The sequence below is a fragment of the Daktulosphaira vitifoliae genome, unplaced genomic scaffold (genome assembly GCF_025091365.1).
Source record: "Daktulosphaira vitifoliae isolate Bord-2020 unplaced genomic scaffold, ASM2509136v1 Scaffold_3, whole genome shotgun sequence".
In the NCBI taxonomy this organism is placed as follows: domain Eukaryota; kingdom Metazoa; phylum Arthropoda; class Insecta; order Hemiptera; family Phylloxeridae; genus Daktulosphaira; species Daktulosphaira vitifoliae.
The window spans coordinates 6,788,122-6,798,658 of record NW_026099574.1 but is presented as its reverse complement, the minus strand read 5'-3'; the positions used below and the strand labels follow the sequence as shown (position 1 = coordinate 6,798,658).

The 10,537-nt window shown below is 30.8% G+C and overlaps 3 protein-coding genes across 3 annotated transcripts; all 3 read left to right on the top strand.

Moving 5' to 3' along the window:
* The first annotated feature begins 245 nt into the window (after positions 1–245).
* Positions 246–4,079, top strand: LOC126902009 (uncharacterized). The gene is made up of 4 exons (XM_050679031.1): positions 246–1,310; positions 1,466–2,073; positions 2,187–2,915; positions 2,951–4,079. The coding sequence occupies exons 1-4, from the start codon at positions 246–248 to the stop codon at positions 4,077–4,079; spliced, it is 3,531 nt and encodes a 1,176-aa protein (XP_050534988.1).
* Positions 4,080–4,264: 185 nt separating this feature from the next.
* On the top strand, positions 4,265–4,906 carry LOC126902008 (uncharacterized). The gene has a single exon (XM_050679030.1). It carries the CDS (start codon positions 4,265–4,267, stop codon positions 4,904–4,906), a length of 642 nt encoding a protein of 213 aa, XP_050534987.1.
* An 86-nt stretch (positions 4,907–4,992) lies between these two features.
* LOC126902006 (uncharacterized) lies at positions 4,993–5,634 on the top strand. Its single transcript, XM_050679029.1, has one exon. It carries the CDS (start codon positions 4,993–4,995, stop codon positions 5,632–5,634), a length of 642 nt encoding a protein of 213 aa, XP_050534986.1.
* The last annotated feature ends 4,903 nt before the right edge of the window (positions 5,635–10,537 follow it).

Genomic DNA, 10,537 nt, shown 5'->3' with positions numbered 1-10,537 from the left:
GNGAAATCGTCCAGTTTAAAAAATATTTGTTTGGTGAGGGTATAATACACAATAGTAAAGTTAGTTAATTAAGTATATCAGCGCGGAGTGTATAACAATAAAAAAAAAAAAGAAATAAATAATAGCCATACAATAGCTACAGATAAGCAGTAGTAGTAACAGCTNTACAATAGCTACAGATAAGCTGTAGTAGTAACAGCCGTAAAATTGTGAGAGATAACATGGCAGAGTTAAGAAACCTAATAATGCGGAGAGGGCAACTGAAATCGTCACTGACGAGGTTTGAGAAGTTCATAAGAGAATTAAGTGAAGGCGATGAGATAGATCAACTAAAATTAAGGAGGCAAAAGATAGAAGATATATGGAGCGAGTTTGATCAAGTTCAAAGTGCCATTGAGATAGAATCGGAAGAAGAAAGTCAAGCGATTTATCGAAAAGAATTTGAAGACGTATTTTTTAAAAGTGTTGCTGCAGCTGATAGTTTTATTCAAAATAAAGAAACCCCTAAAGTAAATAAGAGAGTCCCACAAATTATAGAGGCCGACGAACATAATATATCGTTATCTAAATTGCCTATAAATTTACCACCAGTAACGTTACCAAATTTTTCCGGTGATTATTATGAATGGTCAACATTTTATGATTTGTTTAATAATTTAATTCATACAAATACTAGTTTGATGCCGATTCAAAAATTTTTTTATTTACGCGGTTCGTTGAGCGGAGATGCCTTAAATTCGATTAAATGTCTAAGTATGTCAGCTGAAAATTACACTGCGGCTTGGAAAACATTAACAGAGCGGTTTAATAACACAAAGGTTATCGTACAAAGTCATGTAAAAGCGATTTGCGACATGGAACTCTTGAGTAGTGAATCTGCTATAAAACTAAGGCAATTTATAGATAAATTAAGTAATCATATTCAATCTTTGAGAACACTTGGGTACGAGCCGAATAATTGGGGTCCGTTAATGGTACATATGGTTATGATAAAATTGGATAAAATGACTTTACGCGCTTGGGAAACGTCCGCTTGTCAAAAAAAAGTAGCCGAGCCAAATGAATTATTAGAATTTTTAGAAAGCCGTTTTAAAATATTAGAATCGATGGAAACATCAAAAACGATCGCTACGCGTGTTCTAGGAGTAAATGATCTAAGCAGTAAAAATCAGAATATAAAGAAAAATTTATTTACTAAATCATTTGCAGTAGCTGTTAAGTCATTAGAATGTTTTGTATGTAAAGGTCCACATACAATTTATCACTGTCCAACTTTTTTAGCGTTATCCGTGCAAGAGCGTATAAATAAAGTAAATGAATTAAAACTGTGTCGAATTTGCTTAAGGTTGCATTCGGGAAAAAAATGTTTATCGAAATATTGTTTGTGATANCGGGAAAAAAATGTTTATCGAAATATTGTTTGCGATGTTCAAAACCACATAATTCTTTGTTACATTTCGTTCAGCGCACGCCACCCATAATAGCTGATCTGAACGTTAACAATATCACAGCGATATCCGAATCGGTAGAACCGACAGCAACAACTAGCGCGCACAACGCCATAATCCCTACCTTAGAACAAGTCGTTTTATCAACCGCGGTAGTATCAGTACGGGACAATAATAATAAAGTACAACCATGCCGTCTTTTATTAGATTCCGGTTCACAGAGCAATTTTATTTCAGAAACATTAGTACAGGAATTAAAATTGAAAAAGAGAAAAATAGCTCATACAGTAATCGGTATAGGCGAAACTATAAAAAATATACCCGCGTCAGTTGAAATACTAATTGAGTCGCATGTAAATCNGTCAGTTGAAATACAAATTGAGTCGCGTGTAAATAATTTTTGTTTAAATATAAGGTGCTTAGTGGTACCCAAGGTAACTGGTAGTTTACCTACACGGAGGATAAGTGAAAATGTGCAGATGCCCGGTCATATAGTATTAGCAGATCCATTGTTCAGAAATCCCCAAAAGGTTGACGTATTATTGGGGGCGGAACAATTTTATGAAGTTCTCGAAACTGACCGGTTAAAGATATTTGAAGGCGGACCGACGGCTCAAAAAACAAAGTTTGGCTGGGTGGTTTCCGGGCCCATTCCTGAAAGGATTTACAATAACCTTAATACAAATAGTAAGAATTTTCAAATGAGTGAAAAATGTGATAATTGTAGTAATCGACTAGAAGGATTANTGAAAAATGTGATAATTGTAGTGATCGACTAGAAGGATTGTTAACAAAATTTTGGAAATTAGAATCGATAGAAAAGGAATACCCTTTTACTTTAGAAGAAAATAACTGTAAAGAAATATTTGATCATACAGTAACGCGTGATGAAACTGGCAGATTTATAGTAAAATTACCATTTCGTAATCAACTAACTGGTCTCGGTGGTTCTTATGAAATAGCCAAGCGTCGATTGTTATGTTTAGAAAAACGATTTAAGAGCAATGTAAAATTAAAAGCTGAATATTCAAAATTTTTGTTAGAATACGCAAACTTAGGACATATGACTGAGGTAATCAATGAAAAGGAACAGGACAAGTCATTATGTTGTTATTTACCTCATCACGCGGTGTATAATGAAAATAGTACTACTACCAAAATTAGGGTAGTATTCGACGCATCGTGCAAAACAGAATCGGGTGTAAGTTTGAACGATTGTCTATTAAAAGGACCAACTATTCAAGATGAATTAATATATATTTTAGCCAGGTTTCGCACACATAAGTTTGTTTTAACTGGTGATATTGTAAAAATGTACCGCCAAATAAGAGTCACCGAAGCAGATAAAAGGTATCAACAAATATTATTGCGTGAAAATCCAGAGGATGCCATTCGGACGTTTAAATTAGAAACTATAACTTATGATACAGCACCAGTTAGTTTTTTAGCTACTGCTTGTCTAAAATGGTTAGCTGACNTTTAGCTACTGCTTGTCTAAAAAGGTTAGCTGATGAAGAAAAAACAAATTATCCCAAGGCATGTGAAGTACTTGGTCGTGATTTTTACATGGATGATTTACTTACAGGAGCGCAATCGAGAGAAGAAATTGTTAATTTACAAGGTGAGCTTATTGCTGTATTGAAAAAGGCTGGAATGGAGTTGTCAAAATGGGCGTCTAACATACCTGATTTATTAAGTGATAGTAATGATCGTATGAAGGTAAAATTAAAGGAAACAGAAGGCCTATTAAGTTCAAATTCAAAGTTAAATAGGGTTTTAGGTTTATTATGGGAAGCACGCAGTGATGTTTTTAAATATAATGTGTTAAAAATGACGGCAGATAGTAATATTACAAAGAGAATTATTCTATCTTATATATCAACAATATTTGATCCATTAGGATTTGTCGGTCCGGTAGTTTTACGATGTAAGCTACTGATACAGAAATTATGGCAATCGCCTATCGGGTGGGATGAGCCGTTATCTGAAGAATTAGTAAATGAGTGGCGTAGTTATAGCGGCGATTTATTATTATTGAATAGCATATCGATAGCAAGACGGTGCGGTGAAATAGATAATTGTACTGATATACAGGTACACGGTTTTGCCGACGCATCATTAAAGGCCTACGGGACATGTATATATTTACGATGCACAAATAATAATGGAAATCGTACAGTACACCTTATCGGCGCGAAGTCCAAGGTAGCGCCATTAAAAACAATAACATTACCGCGTTTGGAGTTATGTGCTGCGTTATTGTTAGTGCGACTCGTTAATAAATTTATACCAAAATTAAATTTAAATATCCAGAAGAAAATGTTTTGGTCTGACTCTAGAGTCACATTAGCATGGATAGCGTCCTCATCCAGTCAATGGAAAACTTTTGTTGCAAATCGAGTAGGCGAAATTCAAAGTTTAAGTGATCGGACGGAGTGGGCGCATGTAAGGGGCGAAGAAAACCCAGCGGATATTTTATCGCGCGGTAGCGAAGTGAGGCAATTGGTGCAAAATGAACGATGGTGGAGTGGTCCAGAATGGCTCAGTAAAGACGAAGATGAATGGCCTATTAATTCTGATAGTCTAATATTAAATAATAAAGAATTGGAAGTGGAAGNACTGATAGTCTAATATTAAATAGTAAAGAATTGGAAGTGGAAGCTAAAGGCGTTCAAGCATTGTCAAGTATTGCAAGGTCGGAATTTTCGTTATTAACGCGATGTTCTTCATTAAATAAAATATGGCGTATTATTGCATATTGTTTGCGATATAGAGATCGTATAAAAAAAGATTTAAATGGTAAACCATTAAATAGAATGACAGGTCCTATTTTAGTACACGAGGTGGAACGAGCTGAAAAGACATTACTGCATATAGTTCAAAATGAATATTTTTCTCAAGAAATAAAATGTTTAAAAGGGCCAAATGGTCAAGTATCACAAAAAAGTAAACTTTTTCGCCTACAACCGTTCTTGGATAAAAGTGGATTACTTAGAGTGGGCGGAAGATTAAAAAATGCAGCATCATTAGAGATCTTTCAAAAATATCCACTGATTATACCGGCTAAGAGCACGTTTACTAAATTGTTACTTAGAAATGAGCATGAAAGATTATGTCACAGCGGTCCACAAACTGTTTTAGCGTCCATAAGGCAAAGATATTGGCCATTAAATGCAAGGAATACAATTAGAGGAATTATATTCAAGTGTTTGCGTTGTTTTCGACAACGACCCATCATGGTGCAGCCCATAATGGGGGACCTGCCAAGCGATAGAGTAGAACCTTCTCGAGCTTTTAAGATAAGTGGAGTAGATTTCTGGGGGCCAGTGATGTTAAAGAGTAGTCTAAGAAAAAATGCGCCTTTAAAAAAGGCTTATGTTAGTGTGTTCGTGTGTTTTTCAACTAAGGCCGTACATATTGAGTTGGTAAATGGATTAAGTACGCAGGACTTTATATAAGCATTACAGAGGTTTGTGGCTAGGAGAGGAAAAATTAGTTATTTCATTCAGAAGCGCATAAAAGGAGTTATTTGAGCATTTTACAAATGAACGTATTGAGTGAAAGTTTATACCTCANTACAAATGAACGTATTGAGTGGAAGTTTATACCTCCGCGCTCTCCACATTTTGGGGGATTATGGGAGTCTGCTGTTAAAAGCATGAAAGGGCTCATAAAAAGAATACTGGGCGAATCGCATTTAACGTTCGACGAAATGTACACCGTGCTCACGCGCGCTGAGGCTTGCCTGAACTCACGTCCTCTCACTCCTTTGTCTTCTTGTCCAACCGACTTAACTGTGCTAACGCCTGGTCATTTTTTAATTGGTGAAGCATTGACTACATTACCAGAGAGAGACGTAAGCGATACTCCGTCAAATCGATTAGACCGTTGGCGTAGAGTAAATAAGTTTTCTCAGCAAATATGGAAACGCTGGAGTAGTGAATATCTTTCACAACTTCAAACTCGCTACAAATGGGCAAAGGAAAAGGGACCTAAACTGTCAGTGAGTTCCGTCGTCTTAATAAAAGAAGAAAATCTCAGCCCACTGTTATGGCGATTGGGTCGAGTATTAAGTGTTATATGTGGTAAGGATGGCGTGATACGCACAGCAAGGGTAAAAACCACTTTTGGTGAATACTTACGAGCAGTTCGAAATTTAAGTCCATTGCCAATTGAAGTCGATTGATTTATTGAAAATTTATTGTTTGTCAATTTAAATATATTTGTAATCCATTTGTTATTTTAGAATGTTAGTTTGTTGTTTTTGCAATTTTTTTTGTGTTTTATATATATATATATATTTGATTTGTTAGATAAATTTTATATTGATTTTGGTTAATCAAAGTGGGCGGTTTGTTTGATATTGGGGAAAAAACGCTAGATATATTTGTTATAGAATAGGTGGGGGGCGGTGCAGCGTAGGTTTTTGTTTGTAAGTTAGTCGAAAACCGGACAGCGAATGATGAGTCCGGCTCACTTACGCGCACCTATAGTTTTTTCGTATATAAAATGTAAAAGATATAAAATAAAAAATACAGTCCATATTATAGAATAAAAATAAAGTGTCTTTATTCAAAGTTTAAAATATCGTAAGCTACCGATCAATAAGTGAGAATGAAAGTGAGAGTATGCGAGTGAGAGAAAGTGCTAATTTTACCAGCCCTTTTATATTAAACTAGTTGGTAAGGTGATGAAGGGAGGCTAGTTTTTCTTAAAAATTTAACTATTTAATTCTGCCGTCTGTTTAAAATTGATAATTATTTATGTGTAAAGATTATTCTAAAAGTTTCTTGAATAATCTCGATTCTTCTATTTTGATTCATTACAGTATGAGGTGAACAGAACCCAGATAACAATTTTTTTAACACAATTCTTTTTGCAACTGAATGACTCAATTAAAATTTTTCGGCCATAAATATTTTATGATTTACCTATTAAATTAATTTTCAACATAATTAATGCTAATTCCTATGTAATTGTCGAGCTATAATATATTCATAATAAAAGCTAATAAAAAACAAAAATACATAATTAATGTTCAATTTTAATTTATGATTTGTTTAATAAATGATGAAATAATAAAAAAACTTATATTTGATCGATTTTTAAAGTATATGATCTTGANAAATAATAAAAAAACTTATATTTGATCGATTTTTAAATTATATGATCTTGATATCTGTATATGCCTATAAAATTATAATCATTCAATTTAATTTAAAATCATTTTTGGGACAGTTATTAGAAAAAAAAAGTTTCTAAAAAAATATAAAAAGTAATGATTATATTGCATCCGAATAATTATATAAGTTTCTACTTGGAGCAATTGATAGTTGCAAAGAGTAATATTCTGATACAATTAAAAGTATTGGCACAAGTATTCGCAACATATTTTATGGAAAATGAAGAATTGACAAAATATGATTTTCAATATGAATTTGCAACTTCCGATCTTTACGATAATCCCATACTACCACAAGATTTAATAAATAAATTATTAAAAGGATTTCCCAAACATAAAAAAAATGAAAAGTCATACAATTTTCATGATATACCAGAAAATCTAGATAAAATAAAGGAAAAGTTAGAAATAATTTTTAGTTTAATTCACGCAGAATATAACACAATTGTTTAATTAGATTTGTAACTATTCATAAATTATTTGAAACGTGTATTATAATATTAATAGTAATTTGTCAAACTAAATGACATCATATTATGTTTTGCGAAAAATATCTAGTATCAGTTTGTATTTTTAAGTTTCTATAATTACAGTACAATTGTATAAATATGTCTCACGCAATATCATTACAAAAAAAAAACTTAACATTATTTATTTCTTTCAAGAAATTGTAGTAATCTTCGATTTATAAAAAAAAAAAAAAAAAATTAGTCCTACCACCCACTCAATATAATACTATATAATTATAATTTTTTAAAATGGAAAAATAAGTGTTTAACAAATCTTTAAATAAGTAAATTATCTTAGTTAATATAATATTAATGCATAATGAAGTGGTATAAGACTGAATTATTGAAAATAATTATATAGGTTGTAAAATTATACAGACTGTTTAACACTTAAGGAAACAAGTCAGTGGTTACAAAAATGAAACGAATAGAAACCCTTTTCCTTATTTGCCAACTTATTACTTCCTTATATAACCTTCTGAAAAGAAACACTATATTATGTTTTATATGTTTAATGATATTACATAACTTATAGTTAAACAATCACCCTGTAAACTTCAACTACTATTTTTCATAAGTTACCGTATAATTTTGAGATAAAATATAAAATATTACATATTTTAGCTTCGATGCGAAGCTGAGAAGGTATTAATTTTACTATTATAATTTTTTTTTTGTGTCTGAAACCACTTTTTCTCAACTCTTACCGAACCGATTTCTTTCAGACATTACCCTCAAAAATTGAAAAAATGTCGGACTTTATTTTGTTTTCATTGTGAAAACTGACATCTAAGTTAATAAAAAAAACCCAGCATAGGGGGGTCGCGGCACAGTTGTGACGTGGTATAGTTGGATCAAGTATAATGATATCTGACAGTGATTAAAATCACTATCAAAAATAAACGCTTCGATGCAAATCTTTAGATAGTGTTTAATTTTAAAAAAATTGGTGTTTTATTCCAAAAGCTACTTGATTTGCTGGTTCCTTAATATCTCGATTAAGATAAAGTATGTCGAATGAAGAAGGGTTTATTAAAAAAAAATTATTTCTCATAAAAAATTGTGTGGATCCATAAACTTTTCAATAAGTTATAGCATTATAAAGTTAAATATAATATGAATAATAAAATCGAGAATTATCACACGAAAATAGCATTCGGTAGCCATTTTCGCCGCGAAGAAAAATCCAGAGGTCAAATTTTTTTTTTTTCAAATTAAAGTATATTACATTAGCTTTAATTTAAGATATATATAAAAGTGTCAGACCTTCCGGAACATTTTCAAAAGTTAAGTTGAAAAAGTTAATTTTTTGTGAAAAAGTTGTCATTTTAAATCCCCCTCTGTGGGCAGAAAAAAGGTCAAATTTACAAAAAAAATATACCAAATGATAGGTAAAGACATCAAGCATCTATATAAAAAAAAATTATATTGATATATTCATTTTTGAAAAAGTTACGGCAGTTTTTAGTAAAAAAAATTGAAAAAATTGAAACAAATCATAGTAAAACCAATACCTTCTCAGGTTCGCATCGAAGCTAAAATACGATTTTTGTTAATAAATTCGTTTTTATATTTTAAAATTTATTATGCTATAACTTTTAAAGATGGATACTTATAATTTTTTTAAGATAAGTACTTTTTATATTCTTCTTTTATGCAACATACATTTTTTTTTTAAATATAGAAAACAAAATTACAAACAATTTTGTTTTTATTTTTTTTATCCGATTAACCGTTCGTCCGTTACAGCTTATTTAAGTTAAGTGATTTTAGGCCAAATTTCTATTGTCATTTGACTGTATTAAATACAATAGTCATTACTTTTATTTGCTGTAACATAAACCAAATTTTATAGATCAAGTAAAATGACAGGTAAATTAGCTATAACAATTTACTATGCACTAAATGAGTGATAACAATAATAGATTCAAACCGGGTTTTCGGTGTATTATTAATAGCTAATGTAATAAACCAAAAATAAAAAGAAATAAATAAAAAAGAAATAGAGAAAAAATAGAAAATTAGAGAGTGAATAAAAAGAAATTAGGGGTACTTAGTAAATTATTATAATCATTATTTATTATAAGTTTTTGTAATTTTAATGTAGATTTAATTGTCTTCAATTTTATTTAAATTAATTTTCTCATTAATTGTTTCTCTCATTAATTATTAATGGTTTATCACGCAATAGATTGTTGGAAGTTCGAAAGCATAGGTTAAATTGTACTTATCTTACGTCCTGTGTAATACAATAATATTTTAAGTAATCCAGTGTTGATTTCCGTATTAAACACACTACGTATACGATTTACACTATATGTCATATAGTCTATATAATTGATTACAAAAAAAACGACTCAAGACTTTAAATAATATGATTTAATTACACAAAGTCTAAGACTGATCTTACTTGTAAAAGATTTTAAACACTCTGTATTTTATTATAAAAACAATTTTGATTTTTTTTTACTTATTGATTTTTTTACGTTTATTGAATAAGTATTTTTTTTAGAGAGTATATTTTTTTATTGAGAGATCGATACCAATATTTCTTAAATTTTCTTCTGGCCTGGCCAAAACAAGATTCAGAAATATCTATATCTATGTAAAAAAATTATCATNTCTATATCTATGTAAAAAATTTATCAAGGCAGAATTGTGGTGGCCCAATGTGTCCCGGTGCTAAAATAAAGCACCTTGAAAGGATGCGGCACAATAATAACCAAGACAAAAATTAAACAATTAAACCAAAACAAAATTCACTTTAAAATTTCTAAGTGTCATTTAGTTTTAAAGAAAAATATTCTAAGTCCAAATTAATTAAAAAATCGACTAAGTCCCGGAGAGTGAAATCTTGAGTAGAGTGTCGAAGATTTTGTGTATTTTAAAATCGTCAAAAGAACTGGTTTAGAAGGGGAAAAATCGGTTTTTATAGTGTGAAGGGGATAGCCCAGCGATCTCTACCGTGATTCTAGAAGCTGAGGCTCTGTATCTAATTGGTTAATTAAAATGGGGTCCCAGCGTGTAGGCGTTACTTAATAATTTCTACAAGAGGGAGATTTTATCGTATAGTTAAAGGGTTATTTTGTATTTTAAATAAGAGAATCCTGTTTTGGTGATCTTGTATAATCATAATATGTGACATACATGAACAAATGATAACATCATATTATATATTAATATTATATGTAATAATATAATATTACACTAAGTCTATGGTTTTGTAAAACTAAAGGAACTAACAAAAATGCCGGTTGCACTGCCACCGATATTATGAAACGGAATAAATGACAATATTTTTTCTGGAAGTCAATATCTTTTAACCATTATAAAACGTAAACGGTTGTTCAGACAAAAAAAATTATATGAAGAAAATTGTTTGTAATTTTTTTTCTATC